Below are 19,552 nucleotides of genomic sequence, written 5' to 3'. Positions count from 1 at the left end.
TCTTGCCACGCTACGGGAATTTTACCAACATTTTCCAGTGGGTCTCTGCTGTATAGAACAGGGACTCCATTTTCACAGCTGCTTTTTTTTTCGTCAGATATGATTTTTTTTCTCACCTATTTCTCATTCATGTTTGAAAAAAAGCGCGAAAATACCACAACACACAGGCACGAAAGAGACTGTGTGTTGTTTTTTCGCGCTTTTTTCAAACATGAATTTGCACCAACTCGCCCAACTTTCCCTGCTATTTCCCATTCAGTTACGGTACGCGCCGCTGCTGCCACCGAGAGATGGCGCCATGTGTACATGTCCCCAAATCCGGGTCATGACGGCTCAAGACCTTGCCGCTCGCTAGGAGATTGAAAGGCCCACCCAAAATAAAGTGAAGTTATTATTACTTAAAAGATTCCAATATGTTATCACGCCTGTTATGCACTTCTACAATATTTACACAGATCGCGGACACAAATGTTTTTCTTTTACTTTGGTTCTCAAAGCACTTGCGTGAGCATGAGTAGACACATCCTTAGATTTGTTGGCAAGTGACTCGGCATCTAATTGTCTTCCTTATTGGAATGACCGACAGCCTCGTGTGTGACAGACACAGGCAGCTGTGACGAGAGAGTTGAGCCATGAGACGCTTACAGAAATTAACTGTGTCCGCCCGAGATATAGAGTCGGAAGGTATAAATGGCGTGCACATTACTGAATATATAATGAACAATTGTGCATTGCTACTCTTCATCGTTACAGCTGCAACAGCCAACAAATATTGGATGACGTGGCGCTACACTGACGTGTCGGCTGGGGGTCGAGGTGGCACATTCAAGAACTCATACAGATTGCAATGGCCGATCCACCCGTGTACACAACCCTACAAACCTACAAAGTTCGACAAGCCACTGATCACTAGAGACCGGATTTTTAGTCAATAAAAAAGTGCGTTTTAGGCGCCAATAGTATGTAGGCAAAACAACGTTTTAGGCCTCCAAAGTTGTAAATATAGGCACAATAAATTTTTACATAAATGCAAATAAAAGAAAAACGTGCGCGACCTTTATCTATACAGCAGGAAAGCAAGAAATGTTATTATTTACCATTGCAAAAGGCGCCAACAGTTGAGCATAGCTGTACGATTGTCCTTTTACCCGCACGGTTCGCGGAACATAGTCTCTTCTTTTATTCTGTAGTATGGTGAGTCAAGTGTTCACCGAAAAATCAACACACTCTTGGGTGTCTATCTTCTCAACATGGCTGAGAATGGCTGAGCAGGGGCAGATAGCCAGACCGCTAAGAGACCAGAACGGAGGGAAGCTTCGTATTGGCCGGGTCGAATCGCGAAGGGACGATTTCTCGCCTGTATGTGGACATCTTAAAAAGTAAATTACAAACAAAACAAAAGCAGCGTTAACCCCACATTTTTCTTTCTTTGGTTGCCCTCTTCGGTTTCGCATTCGCCAACCGCCAGAACGGCGGCGTATGCTGGCCGGCGCGTCCCATTTCACTAATGCTAGCGGTTGTTTTCCGGAAGTTCGCTGAACTAAAGGACTAGATTGAAACTCCATATTGTTTCAAACAGTCAGTGTTTCCCGGTAACATGAATAACGGTCTCAAACTGTACTCAAAAGTGAAACTTGAGGCTAAATAGTGTTCATAGGCCCCGATTTTGAAAACAGGCATTTATAAGCAATTAGGCCCTTATAGGCATTTAGGCACAATCGCCGAAAATAGGCATTAATATGCACTATAAAAACACCATAAACGCCCTTTTTAACCTCTAATCCATGCTCATATACCAAAGGGGTGCTAGGAGCGCAGGGAACCAAAGGCATATGCCTAAAATCCGGTCTATACCGATCACCCTCCTATGCCACTGTTCCCACTTTGAAAAAGAAAAGAAGAAAAGAAAAGAAAAAAAGACCATCCAGCAGACTCTGTGACCAGCCTTTCAAGGACGAAAATGTCTTGGGAGCCCGGCCTCAGACTTCTCATACCTGAAAGCCGTATATGAGCTCTTCAGTAGCGCTTGGCGGCTACTGATTTAAGAGTTCATGTGTAAGCATACGCTGTGTACTGCGTGGAGATTCTGAATCATTTAGACTCGTGCTTTTTCTCCCTTTATGCCCTTCCCGTTAAACGTATTCCTGGGGTAGCAAACTGAACGGTCGTTAACATCCTGCATTTCCTTCATTTTCTCCTCTCTTATATCTCTCACTTACGTAAACTCTAATTCCGCTTCGCTATTTTCACAGCTCCTCGCGTGAGAAGGAGAAGACTCGCCGTATAGGCTCCACTTCTGTAGACGAGGAGAGATGGTCGTGTATACATTAGCTGTTCTTGTAATATGCAACTGACGAGATTGCGTGCCAGAACCGTGATACAGGATTATGCGGCACGCAGTAATGGAGGGCTCCAGAAATTGCGCGCTCTTGGGATCTTTTCACGTGCGCCTAAATATAAGTACACGGGCATCTGCCATTTTCTCCTCCATCGAAAATGCGACCGCCTCGGCCGGGATCGAGCCCGCGACCTTCGGGTCAGCAGCCGGGCACCATTACCACTGTACCAGCACGGCGGCTCTAGCTGTTCTTGTATATAGAGCACTCCTTTCTGCTCGCCCAATTATTGGTGAGATTTCCTTATGTTAACTTGAATCCTTGGTAGTCGCATTGGAAACGATTACTTGGCTATAAAAATGAACATTTATGGGCATAACGTTGCGCATAAGGGACACGTACACATAAGAAACGATGAAACACACAAGGCGCAAACACAAAACAATTTATTTCGTAACAGTGTGAGCCTTTTTATACACTTGCTGCACATAAATGCGCATGCACTGGCGGATCCAGATGTGGGTACAGATGTTCTGACACCACACTACGTAATTTTTGAATGCATGAGGTGAGTATGGGTTTTGCTGACCTATACTCAGCTGTACGTATAGATCGACCACCCCATAAGCTGATACCCCCCTCGAAAAAATCCTTTATCCGCCCCTGTGCGCGTGTCCCATGAAAAATTTTTCACACATGTGTGCAACCGCTCATTAAAGTAATGTATTTTGTTAACAATGCGATTGATAATTCACTGATGCATCTGTCTTTCAAATTAGAGATATTATGCGCTTTAATTAAACACGTCATTTCATTCCTGCTCGTGGAATGGCATACCAATAGGCTCAAGTAGCGACCTTAATGAACATTGAGTTGAGTGCACGCTTATTGTTGCCAGCGGCTCAGTGCAGGAAATTTTGCGTAACACATGTGCAAACATTAAGTAAGGTGTAATGAAAGTGTGTCAAAAATTATGTCTCGCGGAAGGTGTGAGAGCTTGGCGTTTCGCTATTTGAAGCGGTAACTATTTTAATGCATATGGCATAATTTAACCTTTTTCGCGCGATAGCGTTAAAGAGCTCGTTTCGCTCAAATTCCGCCGTCGGAGACGGCGTCGTTGGTTGTGAGTGAAAAATCATCACCTTGCCCGTGACCGAAAAATTGAGAAAGATGCAAATAAAATAAATAATAAAAATATTCGGGTTCGAGTGAGATTCAAACCCAGGCCGTCTGCGTGGCAAGCAGGTGTTCTAACACAGAGCCACACTATTTCATGAAACTGCTTCGGAAAAAAAAAAACAAAAAAAAAACACTATATGAATGTCATGTAGTGGAAGGAGTCTCCCTCCACTTCTTCCGCGTGGTAGAAGCGTAGAATCGCGCCAGGCGCATGATGTGAATTGCGCAACGAGTGGGTGTTTTGAAGACCCACCCATTACAAACCGCTTAGACATATTTTATCATCATCAGCAGCAAAAGCATCAACAAAGTGAACAGCGGCGCATGGGCGTCCGGAGGGGGGTGCAAGGGGGGGCAGCTGCCCCCCCTTGGAATTTCGGATAATAATTTTCTATGTTGTAGCAGTAAAGCCCGAACCATATAGAGCGTTTTTGCCAGCGTTTCCTGGCGTTGCGTCCCTCGGCGTCGTCGCATCAACGCCGTCAGAGAGGGCGGCAAACCATATGAAGAGCGTTAGCTCAGCGTCACACACAGTGTGACCAGAGGGAATGAACCTGACACCTCGTAAAGCAGTGTACAGTTTCCGTCAAGGGACCAACAAGATATATTCCTGATTATAGCTTTTATGTCTCATTAGCAGTTCTGCAGTTCTGTGGTGCAGAAAACGAGTCACAACGCCACCGAAAAGTCCATTTTCTTTTTATTTGACTTCTAGCGCCAGCTATTGGCATTAAGAAGAAGCACAAACTTGTAATATATGGCCTCTGAGCTTGAAGCTGCCGTACATCTTTGAGGCCACGTATTCGGCCAATACACTCATTCCTGCTAAGCCTACCGATGAACTTGAGTACGGCGCTCGGAAAGACTTCAAAGATATCACGATCGCTTTGCTGTCGAAGCTTCTAGGGAACAAGCTAAGTCAATACAAGCATCAGTTGAGAACTTAAGGGCCACACAGTGCACGGCGACGACTTATTAGATCCGAGGCGGGCGGCAGCCATTTTGGCAGCAGCGACGACGCCGTTACGTAGCGGAAGTCGCTGCCAGCCGCACGCTGATTGGTCCTACGTACATCGAACTGCTTCCGGCGTCGACGCTGTCCAGAGGTGGACGTTTCGGCCACCGTCACCGGTAGCGTCGACGTCGAGGGACGCCGGCGTACGAAACGCCGGGAAAACGCCAGCAAAAGCGCTCTATATGGTTCGGCCTTAAGCTACACAGCCTGATTAGCACACTCCAGTCCCGTATATCCGCGTGAAACATCATTCAGGATTGCCAGCCAACTTTGCACGTTACATACTGCTATGGACTAATCTTGCCGGTCATGTCACGGCAATGAAACAAAAGCTACCTATGCTGTATGCCCCCCTCATCCTCCCCCACCCTCTGCTGATGCACCCCTCTAGAAAAATTTCTGCGGACGCCCTTGCAGCTGCGCAGGTTCTCCTGTTGCCTTACGGACGTGTACTGATTCGCAAAAGGAATAATTATGGCGTAGTGGGCTCTTAACAACTGTACTTGCAGTAGGCATTCATGGATACTTTGAAACGGCCAATATTACGGGCACAGTCGTTCGTTTCCTTACGGCACGGTTGAGGCATGTACCGAGAACCGAAGCTAGGCTAGCATTTGAGAAGGCGATGATGCGCATGGGTCCCGATTAGCTCAAGCGCCCTCCAAGTGCTTAGGACCCACTCCAGTAAATTGCCAGAGGGGAGTCTATCGGCACTCATTATATCGAAATTTTCTCCAGTTATCTGTTGAGAATCGGCATTTTAAACATTACGTACACGGCGCTGTACCAAAGCTACCAAAGTATACTACCGGACTTTTCAAAAGACCCGCTCTTGAGTTTAAGACCGATCACACTTAGCCGCTATCGTTGGCGAATCATTTGTGCTTGCTTTATTGGACCGCCAGATTTGTTAATTATTGTATTTTATCCCTCAAACTCTATTTACATTGCTAAAGCGCAATGTAAATATATGTTCCAAAAGTTATGTTCCATGCTTGGTTCCATGCAGCTTCCATGTTATGTTCGAAGAGAAGGTCATTGTCGGCCAAATCAAGCCAAGCGCAGGCTAATCCGAGCCAAGCACAGCCAGCTGTTGGCGTCTGAACTGTAGTGTTTACGCCCACAGGAACGAAACTTGAAGTTCAGAGACCATGACTACGCTGGATATTCGGCTAAAGAAAGTGAATAAGGTCTACCACGAAGGTGTAAGTGTGTAAGAACAGGGTACATGACAGGGTATTCGCCCTGTGATTGCATTTGCCTCCTACTGCCAGTTGCTTAGCTGCTCGAAGGTAGCGATGGCGGTTCGAAAGTGAAAGCAAAGTAATAACAGTAATAATTGTTGGGGTATAACGTCCCAAAACCACGATATAATTATGAGAGACGCCGTAGCGGAGGGCTTCCGGAAATTTCGACCACCCGGAGTTCTTTAACGTGCACCTGAATCTGAGTACACGGGCCTCTAGCGACTGCGCCTCCATCGAAAATGCGGCCTGTATTCGATCTCGCGACCTGCGGGTCAGCAGTCAAGTAAAAGCGAAGTAAGCTCTACAGAAATTTTCCTTGGTGACTGTGTAACTGAACGGCACCGCATAAATCAGGCGATATACAAGAATGCGACCGAAAGTTTAGGAAGAGGTGGTCGTTTTACCTACCGGATATTCCCACATTGGGATGCACGGTTTAAAAAAAATAAGGTTGGAAGTTTATTGTCAGGCGCTACGTCTGTGAAACAGTTTTAAACTAAAACCTCGGGGCTTTTCACAGTTTTTCTTTCACGGCTTTGTGGTATATACGCTATCCTCGATATATCAGCAAAGTTAGGAATACAAAGGTATCCTGAACGTTTGCGTTTGAAGCACGAGCTAAATTTCATGCGTCTTCCTGTTAATAACATAACGATACACGTCTGTTGTGAACGTCACTGAAACTTCTGGGAATGGTTGATGATGAATCCGCTAAAAGCGTCACTGCTTTACGGTGTGCATGTATATAGGCATGCTTCCTTATAGCGTATATGTCTGGTCGAATTTTTTTATGTGCACTCAAAAGAAGGCCAAGTGACAGCTTGTTAATTTCTATTCGGTTGAACCAGTGAAACAATTTGAAAGAGGAGCTGCCGCTTTCAGCAGCAGAGCTCTCTCTTTCAATATTTAAACAAGGTTTGATGCAGTGCATTTCATTTTGATCTTTCAATCATGTTTCCACAATTGGACTTTGCATTTCCTTGGTTTTAGTGCATATATTTTTAACTAAACAAACGGTGCAGGTGTTCTTGATAATGAGCTTGGCAAAAGTTACTGATTCCAGAGCAACATCATAACATCATGAATCACACTTGTAGCAACATTATAGTGACAGCGGTGCGTCTGTCCATCAGCAGAAAAAGCAAGGATTAGCTCTGATACAGGAAGATTCACTATTACAGTGTCATGTAGAAGTATTTAGTGCAATTAAATCAGACATTAGATTTATCATCAGCTTATATTTCAAGTGCCGTCATGTGAACACCACAAAGCAGGTCAATGCTTGCCAATGTTATATCAACTGATAAACTTTCTTAAACTGCGCGAGAAGACAGAGACACAAGTAAGAAAAACATGTTTTTCTTACTTGTGTCTTCGTCTTCTCGCGCAGTTTAAGAAAGTTTATTGCTATGAACCAACTAGCCTGCCAGAACGTATTACTGAAATATCAACTGAGCATGGCAAGTAATTTTTACGGCAGCCCACAAGGCAAAGAAAGCTTTGCAAGAGGGAGAGTACACACCAGTATGAATTTTTGTCAACTGCAAAGAAATCTCGAGAAATTTGTGTGGAAGTTTCTTTTGTTCTACAAATGGGTGGATATGTTTCCCTTTCTTATCAGCTATGTAAAGTAAGCTAATGCTGATGCAAAATAATTAAATGTTGACCTCAAGCACTTCATGTCTGCTAACTTCTCATGCTGTGTTTTGTATCACACGTGATAGCGTCTTTGTACTGGTTTCCACCACTTTCCAGGAGACAGTGGCTGGAGTGGTGATAGTGGAAAGCAAGACAGAGACCAAGCATGAAGGCCTTACATTGTGGCTTGAGGGCACCGCCAGCATGCAGCTCAGTGCCAAGAATGTTGGAATTTTTGAGGCATTCTACTCGTCGGCCAAGCCCGTGCAGCTTATCGGCTACTCCCTCGAGATAGCCAAGGCTGGCCGCCTGCCCGCCGGCCGCACTGAACTGCCCTTTGAGCTTCCCTTGAGGCCTCGTTCGGGACGAACTTTGTACGAGACTTACCATGGCGTTTTCATCAACATCCAGGTGTGGTGTTGTAATGCATCCTGGTGGCATATGTGCCCATCTGTGATTCAATTTGCAGTGCATCTGTCCAACTGCACAAGTGCTGAAACTGGTTTTAATTGTGTAACCTCTGAATGTGAATACAGTGGGCAAGCTGCCACAGTTCATGCGTAGGTGATTGCCCGAAGCTGCTTTGCCTGCCATATTGTTAGGCACATTTCTTGGTAGAGGAGAGCTTTTCAATCAAGAACACTGAAAAGAAGCTTTTTTTTTTTAATTTACACGACTGCTAAATAACAGCAGTGTGTACATCTACGTAGAACAGCCAATCTTAGTTACCTTGGTGGGCTAGTTTGCGCATATTCAGTACCATTAATCTGTGCAGGAAAAAATGCAACCACTCAAGTGACAGACCCAGCAGACAGATTAAACTGAATGTATTGTATTCATTGTGACAGAATACTTACATCAGGACACTTCATAATGCATCTGCTTATGCAGTAGGTGAAGAACACATAATTAATTAGCAGTGTGATTGATGGCTAATTGCATCATTGATTAGTTATCTATTCTTTCATATCCTGTCTGTGCAAGCACATTGTAATGCAAGAATTACAGTAACATCAGATGATAGATTGCGCTTTTCATATTAATGTGTCCTTGTGCGGTCGTGGTTTCTATGCACAGATAATCATGCTTTCAAGCCCATCTTGGGTAAGTGAACTCTGGCAGACAGTTCACATGTGCATGCTAGTGGAACAACTCACGCTTTGTGTTGTTCATTGTGACTAGGCCAGCACATGTTGTCTTGCTTTTTGTATTTGAATTTAACATCAGAGTGCCACTCAAAACTGTGGTCTATCATGGTAGAGCTGCAACAAGCCTTTGCTGCACCATTCTATGTTTCAGCTATGTCCAGTGCCTGATTGTCTGATTTCACTTTATGGTTGGCATGGCTGCATTCCTGTGGGAGTGCGATGCGATGACACCCACATAATTGAGTGCATCACATAACTAACTGACAAGTGCTAAATGTGCAGCTACAGAGGACTCGAGACTATTCTTCTAGTGCCCTTATTACATAATTTGTACAAGTGCTATGAGGCCCTATAGTAAGCATGCCAATTCAGCTAGCATAAGATTTTGGTGGCCAGGCTCTGAGGTAATGTGCAAGTCTTCCTTGCTCTATCATAGGACCTTGGGTGTTGCGTATACATTGCCTTTTAGAAAAAGTTCTGTGGCTGTGACGCGATAGGTCTAAATGCCTTTCATCTATCTATCCTGGACTTACAAACCTGAATCTTTCTTTTGCAGTACCTCTTACGATGCGAGATGAAAAGATCGTTGCTGAGTAAGGATGTTCAGAAGACACTTGAGTTCATTGTCGAGCTGCAGGTAAGCACTGTTTTGTATGTGAGATGACTGCTTGGTTGAGTTTATTTTGCAGTGTGTTAGTCTTCGTTACATAAATGGATATCAGATTCCTGTTACTGTATCTGCTATAAACAATCAGTTTTGGATCAGCATTATATATTAGTACATTGTATATATGCCCATGCTCAAATGGATGCTCATATAGATTTAATGGATTTGCTCCTTGTTTCTTTAAAATTTGCCAAAAGGCATCAAGAAGCAACCGATGTTTGTAATTGCAAGTCACACTCAGTTCAGTGAAATGCCAGCCTTATATGTAAGAGCGCATGGAAGTAAAGGGCATTGATGTGAGCTCTTTCATCCCTTTCTTTGCAGGAAGGCGCCGAGAAGGCAACGCCAGTTCCGGTTAACATCAACATAACGCCAGAGTCACTACAAAATGTTCGAGATGTAAGTTTAGTTGCTGTGGGATGTCGGAGTAACAGGTTGTGCACTGGAGTGCTGAACATGCAAACACAATGTGATGAACAAAGTACAATGAACTTGATATTTGAACCTGTCAAGGATTGTGTACAGGCACACTTAATGAGGAAGACAATGTCGGGGTCAAAGGCGAATTAGTGAACAGCACTATTTGCTTACATTTTTGCCTGCTATGATGGGGTCAAAGCGCGAAAATGTCTGTGTATTTTGGATTTATGCACGGTAAAGAATCCCAGGTAATCAAAATTTATCTAATGTTCTACACAAGGGCGCATCTCTTATAGCTCCAGAGCTGTTTTGGGACATGAAACTCTATGGATTTAATAATTTTTCCAGCTACACTGTCTAACCGGTGACCCTTTCGTGCTTTTTGTTCCTGCTAGCCAAGATTTTACAACAGTGACAAGAATGTGCTGGTGCAGTATTTGAGCTAACTATTTTGTTCCCTTGTGAAGTTAATAGCTCACTAAGGTACACTGCATTAGATTTAGACCATGCTCACAATATAAGGGAAATCTTAATGCAACTTAACGTAAAAAATGACTACGGTCAAAAAGTCATGATTGTCCTGCAACCATGAAATGTAGAAAAAGATCATGTAAGTTAATCTGCTAGAAGTTGTTGCATCTAAAAGAAATGATTCAGAACAGGAACAGGTCTGTGCATAACATTTCAACATTGCCATTCTGTGATCCATCATTTGCAACTCACATTCATTACTCAGGTGAGCTGTGACACGCAACACTCAAGGAAAGCTGTAAGTTATACTATCTCCGTTTGTTGTGTTTTGCAGCATTCACGAGTGCCTCGGTTCCTCATCAAAGGACGGATTGACAGCACTTGCTGCTGCATCACCAAGCCCTTCACTGGAGTGGTGAGGAACTTTTTTTGAGAAGCTTTAATATGTGATACATGAAGCATCTACCTTCTCTCTATAAATATCAGTCTTGAGAAATAGTACTCAAATTAAAGTGTTGGTTGACGCCTCGTTGTCATGCAGTTAATAAATTCCGCTGCTTATTTCACTGCGTGTTTATTTCAGGATGCTGCGAAATTAATCTTACCGGGGGCTCCCATCACTCTCTCATAGAGCAGCATCGGCAGCATCAGTTTTCTCAACTTAAAATATACGGAAAATTTGATGAAGAAATGCTAGAGTAAAATTTTGTCATCTAACCTTATTATTTGATTTTGATTAACGATGGAGTGGTCTATGCATTGCAAATTGGTTCACAAGAAGGTGCTTGAAAGTGCTAAATGGCGTGTTAGTTTTGAGAATTCCTCCTGAAGTAAGAAGAAAGACCTGAATAGCAAATATACTCGAGAGTAATGTTATCACCTTTTGTCACAGTTATCCGTGGAAAGCTGTGACTCTGCCATCCGGTCCATCGAACTCCAGTTGGTGAGGGTAGAGACGTGTGGCTGCGCCGAGGGCTACGCCCGTGATGGTATGCCCTTTTGAACTTGTAGCGAGAATGTGCAATTTGAATGAATTCGTGTCATGGGAGTGCGTTGCTTCTATCCGAGATTCTTGGTTCATGGTAACGGTGCTGCAGTAAACCTGTGACTAGCAGTAAACCAGCAGTAAACCAGCAGTAAACCAGTGAACTTGAATAGATATTCTCACAACCAATTAGCCTATTTAGCAGCACTACTAGCACTTAGTCCACGAAAGTGAGTGAACTGTTGATGCTAATGCGTATGACATAGTGGCTGTTTCTTTTGCATTGCTTGCGCTTGAGGTGGGTGCCATGCTGAAATTTCATTTTTGTTGGCTTGATTTTTTAAATGTACAAAATGCTGAGGCTCTGTAGAGACTGTACGATGCCATGCTTGCTACTGCTATGCACCAGCTGTGCATTTGTCATTTGTAATTGTGTAAATTTTTTTTAGCTTGTATGTTCCAAAGCAATGCTATGCATAATCTCAAGCTCTGGAACTCTTTACCAAGTATCAGCATATCCAGTTTGTTTCTCCTACCTCTTTTAAGGGGGACGTGGCAATGAAAACTATCTTTGTTATTTACGGAGATAAAGTGATGAAATTTGGCATGCAGATGTGATATGTTGTGCTGATATCATAACTGAAATCAGTATTGAGTAGGGGTGTGCGAATATTCGAAATTTCGAATATTTTTCGAATAGTGTTTGCTATTCGATTCGATTCGCACTGAAATTTTACTATTCGAACTTCCCAAAGACAAATGCAGTCAACGTCCGGTTGAAAGTGACCCCTTCAGATTTTCAATATGCTACACCTCATTACACTCTCGTATTGTAGGCGCTCTGTGGTGTGTAGTCTTTCCTTTGTCCCTTGTTTTTGCGCCGCCCGTTTGGAACATGCATAACCAAGAGACAAAGTCCGGTTGGAAATGGTCCCTAGATTTTCAATTTGCTTCACCTCATCACACCCCCGTATTGCGGCAAAGCTACCTTTCAAGCTACGTTACGGTCGAACTTTGGCAAGAGACTGTCAACATCTGATTGGAAGTGATCCCTAGATTTTCAATATGCTTCACCTCCTCACACCCCCTTATTGCGGCAAAGCTGCCTTTCACGGTCCGTTACGGTCGAACTTAGCCAAGAGACAGTCAACGTCCGTTTGCAAGTGGTCCCTAGATTTTCAATATGCTTCACATCATCATACCTCCGTACTGCGGCAAAGCTGCCTTTCAAGCTCCGCTACGGTCGCAAATGTATTAACTCAAGAAAACGCTGGTTCCAACATGGAAATGAAAGATGTGGCAGAGTTGGGGGCTCAATTAATGCTGTTTTGGACCTGAAATTTGGGCAGGAAGTCCGAAAAATTGGACACCGAAGCTTTTTAGCATTCAAAATTTCAGATGTTCTTATATATCGACGTCTACGAGGCAGATTTGGAACTCCGGACTTGAAGGGAGCACACCCTTGTCCGCCACATCAGTTGGGCTTCCACAGAAGTTGAAAGAGGAGGAGAGGCTGAGGAAATGGCATCTCTGCCTATCACGTGGAAAGTGTTGTCGGCAACACTTTGGTTGCACCAAATCATGTACATCAATACAATTCGGCCTCTACATTGCCTCACTCTTGATAAGAAAGACAACTATGAAATATGACCCCACCAGCGCTTCATCAACCTAGCGAAAAGAAACACTTTCATGTTGTGATCTCACAAGAACATACTTAGGGATTCTCTGCAATTTTTTCTGTAATTTCACTTCGAATTATTTGAAAAATGTTTGAGAAATATTTGAAAATTATTCGAAATTATTCCATTCGATTCGCACTCAATCTTTATTATTCGAATTCGCTTCGCACCCAAAATTTTGCTATTAGCACAGCTCTAGTATTGAGCCATCTTTGTAGTTCTTGAGTTACAACACTTGATAGACTCTCATTGTCATCCCAATATTAATTAATGAATTAGGCATAAGTTTGTCAAGAGTTTTGCATAAGGATATTTACAAGGGCCCATTTTGTGCCATAAAGCTATTGGTTTATTTTTTAATATTCAAATAAGCACACACAAAAATTTTTGAAATTTCTTGTACATATTGCCGTACTAGCAACTTTTACAAAAAGCCAATTATAAAAATCTGTATGCCGTGCAGACAAATATGGACAGCTTTACGGCATTCACCAATGTCTCAGGATCTAAGTGCAGAAAACGGAATGGTTATAGCTTTATTTGTTGTGAAATGGCACAGGGATGACTGACAGCAACTGTTCAAAAAATGAAAGCTGAGAAAATGGAGCTAAAAACTAAGAAAATGGAACTCAGAAGGAAACTGGTTTTATTTTTCATAGGAGAAATGCAGCTTTGCAGCTATCTTGAGCTCTCTCTATCTGTCCTCTTTATGATGATGCCAATATGGTGGCACCGTGTCAAGAGAAAACTGCAGATTTGCATTTTCTAAAGCCCAATTTTCTCATGGTTTTTGATGACAGGACACTAGTAAAATGCTTTTTTTTTCAACTTCTACTGCTTATATTGGTCTAATATTTCACCATGATGTAAAACACGGTCTCAGGATTGCAGAAAAAGAATAATTGAAAAATTGAACATTTTGACCAAATTTACCATTCCCATTGCCAGTCTCCCTTTAATAATTAACCAATTTGAAAAATTCTTCGAGTATGATGCTTCCCAGGTGACGATTAGCAGTTTGTCATTTTGGTAGGGCATAGTGAAAGGCCTTTCAACGTGCATCATTGCCAGTGAGAACAGTACCATCGTGCGACCATCTTTTAATCTGTCCACCAGCGTTTGATCTGGGACTCCTATAACCAATAGCTACCATTTGTAGAATTTATAATTAATACCGGTATTCTTTTCTGAGAGCTGTCAGCATTTTTCACCACTTGTGGAAAATGATGCAGCAATTTGCGGTGCTGACAAGTGTAGTGCAAGATTTTTTTTTGTCTGGTATATGCCATGATGTCAATAATATAATGCCATTGCTGCATCCAGCCACCGAAATCCAGAACATCCAGATTGGTGAGGGCGATGTGTGTCGAGGCATTGACATCCCCATCTACATGGTCTTCCCAAGGCTCTTCACCTGCCCCACGCTCATCACCAACAATTTCAAGATAGGTAAGGACACACTTGTTGCTATATAAAACCATAGATCAAGACCCTAAGTGATAAGCCAACTCACCGATTGATAGACAACCACTCATGGATGCCCAGGCCTTCTTCATACTGGTGTAACGACCATAGGCGTGCGCATGAGGGGGGCAGGGGTGGCGGTCGCCCCCCTAACCATCTGAGAGGGGCGTGATGTCTGCCCCATACCTTTATTCAGTCGGACCTGTCCTGTCATTCTTTAAAGTGCAAGGTTATGGCTGTGCAGGTTTTTCACAGTAATGCTGGCCAAGGACCACTGATGTTGCATTCCAAGAGCTGTTACCACTTTTACCCCCAGAAAGCTGGAGACCAAAGGCAGGGCGTTGTGGAAAGCCCATCATCGCTTCATATTCATTTTTACATCCACTGTGAAGCTTGTTTTCACCCCCTAGTGGGGAACCGTATTGGTGACAGCACCCACTTACATGGCTGTTAGGGGAATGGACCTGCTAACTTCCTATTACATATTATTACCTAGTTTTCCCCTTCTATGTAGTTAAAACCTAATATAACAAACACATGTGACTATATAATCAAGCAGAATTTTTCCTGTTTGATATTAAAGGGACTGTGTAATGGTTTTGGCAATGTTTTTATTGTGAGACAATTGACCTGGTAGCATCCAGGTCCCCTGGACGATAAACACACTATTTAGGTGCTGTGCGTAAAGTGTGCAATTTATTGCAAGATTTTTGATGTGCACATTGCTAGCAGTTCCAGTGTGTTGCCATTGAGAGTTTTCAGCCACACTTATTCCGGGACATAGCATTGTTTCAGGACATCACTTGCACGACCGATCCAATTGGCTCCTTAGCATTCGTGCCAAAGAACGATGTGGTCAATCGGGATTGACTTTTCTGTACTTTTAGAAACCGGCAAGTAGGAAAAGGTTCCTAGCAAATAGGTACACTTTTACATAGTACAGTCACACCCCTTTATAAGAGACATTCATTTAAAAGTCAATTGGGTATAAGAGACACCAGTGTGCCTACATTGAAATAAGGATTGATCAGAAAATGTGAACATTATACCCTGCTTATAAGAAACACCTCATATAATATACAAGATTTCCTCCCTAGTGCATGTCTCTTATGAAGGGGTTTAACTGTACGTACACATTGACAGACTTCTATTCCACACTCACTGATGCCCTGTGATAATTTTTAAATGTCGACTAGTAGAAATAACATTCGTGATTATCGCCCACATTTGAGGTATTTTAATGACAGTCGCTGCTGGCTATAAAATGTAACTGTGTCTGAAGTTGTTGATAATGGGAGACAGTCGGTGCTCACACAATCCTGGTATTGGCAGTGTGCTAAAATATACTAATGTACTACTGCTATTCCCCAACCCTTCCGAGATATAGCGTTCCAGTTTTAAGCCTTGGCCTGAGGAGGCATGAGTAGCATAAAACATGATTCTGCAAACCTGCAATTGTTCCTATTACGTACTGCATAACGGAAAATGAAAATTGCCTCAAAGCATTGGCTGGGAAGGATTGCAAAATCAGTCGCGGACTGTGTGGCTTGTTCCATTCACCTACTCGCCACGGTGGTCTAGTGGTTAAGGTGCTCGACTGCTGACCCGCAGGTCGCGGAATCGAACCCCCGGCTGCGGCGGCCGCATTTCTGATCAAGGCGCGAATCTTCGAGGCCCGTGTACTTAGATTTAGGTGCACGTAAAAAACCCCAGGTGGTCGAAATTCCGGAGCCCTCCACTACGGCACCTCTCATAATCATATCATGGTTTTCGGACATTAAACCGCATAAATTATTATTATGTTCCATTCACCTCTGTGCCTTCTTTTCATTCTTGCAGAGTTTGAAGTCAACATCGTGGTGGTGTTCGAAGATGACCACCTGATGACTGAGAACTACCCAATAAAACTAACTAGATTCTAGAATTAGGTCTACCTGTACACATTTCAAGCTATACACTGACCAATGTGCATTCGTGAACAGTCTCTTCAAGTGCTGTGTATGAAAGCACTCCTCCACAGAGCAGTGCCAACTGCCTGAAAAACATTCTCCTGGTCTCCAAATGCACTCCACTACAGACCCCTACCATAAATAATTTGAAACATGAAGTATAAAGCAAGGAAGCAGTGTCAACTTGCTAGGCAGTTCTTTACTACTAGTAGTACACTTAAAGGGACAGACAACTGGCCGTGTGATTAGATTCTGGTGTAAATGAAAAGACCATCAATGATAGTGACAGATTCAAGCATCCTTTTTGTGATCAGAGTAGGATTTATATTTTTAAATCATGTTTTCAAAGTCACAAAAGCCGGTACGTCACACAGCCTATAGCGGGAGAGCCTTGAAGCCGGATTATGGAGTCGTTCACTTTGCTGGACGTAGTCGGATGTAAAAAGTAATGTAAAATGTGAAGTAACATAAATGTGATGAAATTTGAGAGTGAGCATAATCTTGTGCAGCGCCACGGAAGGCATTCAACAAAAACGTAAAGTATGGCCTCAGAGATTTTTGCAAATACGAGACTTCACATTTTACATTACTTTTGTAGCAATACGTAGCAACTGAAGCTAGTTTTAAGCCACAAAGGCAAACCAATACAGCTCTAAGAAGTGACACTAAAAATAAAAACCCACCATCTACGGCTGTCATTCGAACCCGGTCCTTCTGAGTGGGAGGCGGGCATTCTACCCCTGAACCACTTTGCTGACTACCGATCAAAGCGCCACAAGCGGCTTGACCCTCTTTGGGCTTCAATTCTGTACATTGGTAAGGTGCTGTGGCCGTTCCGAGCACTCCCCTGTTCTAGTACACTCTACTGATGCTTTCCTTCGCACTATAATTAGTGCTCAAGTAGAGTATATTATTCATCCCTGCTCTATTCTGTGCTGCTTACGAGGTAAAAAAAGTTGCACACTGAGAAGCAGCGCTGCCTTCATGGCAACTAGTCGACATGTTGAGCCATAGCGCATGTGTGCGAAGTGCACGCATGTGCAGCAAACTGTAGCACACACACACGAATTCGCTGTCGTGTTCACCTCCATTGCTTGCAGCATGCATAGTATGTATAATTTGGCTTCATAGTCATTGCGGATCGAAAAGTTTGATTACGAATGTTTCATGGCATTTTCCGTGTTACCATTCCGTGATTAGACACCTGGACCGGTAAGTGTTCCGTTGCTGTAAAGAAAACAGGCACCATAAAAATTGGTTGTCGTCCCCTTTAATGAATGTGACATAATCAGTTAAGAATGAATAGTCGATTTGGTATAGAATATCATCATCAGCAATTGGCACAGAAAGTCTCCACTTTCTCTAAATATTGCACTGTACACATCTGATGTCACGAGTTGCAATGTGTATCTTGTTCAGATGGCATAAGAAAATGAAGATCCCTGTCAATAGTTGACTCTCCGGGCTACTTTTTGGTTTTATGTATCGCTGTCAAGCAAAATAAAACTCCACTGGCGCTGAATCTTATAAAATAAGAAGGAAACCCAAGAAAAAGTTGAGGACCACGCAGTGTGCAATGAAACGGAAAATGACGTATGATTAAGAATCAGTAGACAGCAGAATGAATCTGGGAAGAAACAGGGATTGCCGACATTCTGTAGTTGGATACAACTTAAGAAGTACAGAGAAGCCCCGCCCGGACTGCTGAAGCGCAGCAACCAATTGACTCCGCCACCAAAGAAATAGTCCCTCTCATGCACGCAGCAACGTTCACCAAAGCCAAGTTTACCGGCAGTCAAGCTTACGTCGTCAGTAGGAGTGTGTACCCATTCATGCAGGCCACGGACTCCTAAAGTTGTATCTGACTATAGTTGATATTAAACAAACAAAATGGACCTGGACGGGTCACATACTAATGTGTAAGACAGAAAATCTGTAGTTGGTTAATTAAAGGGGTCATGAACCACCCATTGCGCTTGGCGTGAAAAACACGCTGGAATGAGTCGGACCCTTCCCAGGAATATATAGCTGAAAGAATTGTGACGAAATGCAGCCAAGGATGGCTGCAAGGTTTCTGCGTCCTAAACAGCCGTGACATCAGCAGAAACATCTCGTATGACATCATACTACCACCAAAGTTTGCATGAAAAGGAGGGTTCTGCTTGGCATTGCACAAGTATCCCTATTTTGCCAGTGTCAGTGCTTGGCCCATGTCACTGAGGGGCCAGTAACCTACATTGTGCTGTTTTGTGGTCCTCACTATTTTGTCAGCACCACTACTGCCAGAACCAGAGTCCACAGTGACATGCCGCTGTACCAGTGATGTCATACAGGACGTTTCTGCTCGGATAACTAGACTCTAACAGGAGGCAGCGGCTCAAGGTTCCACTATTACTCTCTTTAAAATAAGGAAACATGCGACAAGGAGTTCGGCGAAGTGGTGAAATCTAGATGTTCACAGGAATAAAATGCTACCAACTTACACAAGACAGGGCAAATTGAATATCATTGGGTGAGGCCTTCGTCCTGCGGTGGACGAATATGGCCGAGGATGGTGATTTGATGTTGGCTCACTCTTACTAGTAGCAACCATATTATGAATATACAGCAGGATTCTTTAGGGGCTCTAGCTTTGAGAGCCATATTCTCCACCGCAAAGTATGGTTTTTTGCTCAGTCATCAATATCTGCCACCAATTTTTTGGGGGGGGGGGCAGCTACGAAAACAGTTCATTCAGTGGGGCAGGGTGGCTGGGAGCTTATGTGCTGTGCTTTAGAATATGTTTGCTGTCGGGAGGTGGAAATCTTATGGGAGTAGCTGCCCCCACATACCCCCCCGATGATACCGTCCCTGGCTGTCACGTGAAAATTCTAGTACTTGGGAAGGAAGTCTACTTTTGACTTTCCTGTAGCCATGCAATGTTGTGGGTGGTGCCAGTGGGCCACTTTCAACCTGTTTTCGATTGCTGCAATACTCTTGCAAAAGAGGGCACAGGGAACCAAACATGAATCCCATAATAGCCTTCTTAATATGCTGGAAAAATGTTTTAATTACCAATTGTACTAATTCATATTGCTCTACATAAACAACTGTAAATACAGGCACGTTACTTGCTTTTGAGGTGTGCACTGCAGTGTTGTATTTATTCTAATTTTTTTAACAATGTAGTAGCATTAATTACCGTATGCCACCAAATTGCAACACCAATGAAGATTGCAGGCTTTTTTCGCAACTGCATTCACACTTCTGCACCTTTTAAACTTGCCTTTCATAATGCAATAGACCTAATGTGTTGCTTGATAACTTTGGTATACAACAAAAGTACATATGTTGTACATAACTCGGTAAATC

The 19,552-nt window shown here is 43.2% G+C and overlaps 1 protein-coding gene across 2 annotated transcripts in view; it reads left to right on the top strand.

Moving 5' to 3' along the window:
* The window catches only part of LOC119393427 (vacuolar protein sorting-associated protein 26C), a 32,137-nt gene extending 15,949 nt beyond the window's left edge, over positions 1 to 16,188 (top strand). The window contains exons 1-8 of one of the 2 annotated variants that reach the window (XM_037660437.2): positions 5,596 to 5,735; positions 7,533 to 7,826; positions 9,120 to 9,200; positions 9,555 to 9,629; positions 10,456 to 10,536; positions 11,014 to 11,110; positions 14,112 to 14,237; positions 16,092 to 16,188. In XM_037660437.2, coding sequence (XP_037516365.1) covers positions 5,682 to 5,735; positions 7,533 to 7,826; positions 9,120 to 9,200; positions 9,555 to 9,629; positions 10,456 to 10,536; positions 11,014 to 11,110; positions 14,112 to 14,237; positions 16,092 to 16,174 — 891 coding nt within the window. In that variant the 5' untranslated portion in view covers positions 5,596 to 5,681 and the 3' untranslated portion in view covers positions 16,175 to 16,188. Of the gene's footprint in view, positions 1 to 5,595; positions 5,736 to 7,532; positions 7,827 to 9,119; positions 9,201 to 9,554; positions 9,630 to 10,455; positions 10,537 to 11,013; positions 11,111 to 14,111; positions 14,238 to 16,091 lie in introns of those variants that run through there. The other variant, XM_049416245.1, reaches the window with a different exon arrangement.
* The last annotated feature ends 3,364 nt before the right edge of the window (positions 16,189 to 19,552 follow it).

The sequence above is a fragment of the Rhipicephalus sanguineus genome, chromosome 5, assembly GCF_013339695.2.
Source record: "Rhipicephalus sanguineus isolate Rsan-2018 chromosome 5, BIME_Rsan_1.4, whole genome shotgun sequence".
Lineage (NCBI taxonomy): Eukaryota > Metazoa > Arthropoda > Arachnida > Ixodida > Ixodidae > Rhipicephalus > Rhipicephalus sanguineus.
This window is presented reverse-complemented; position numbering and strand designations above follow the sequence as displayed.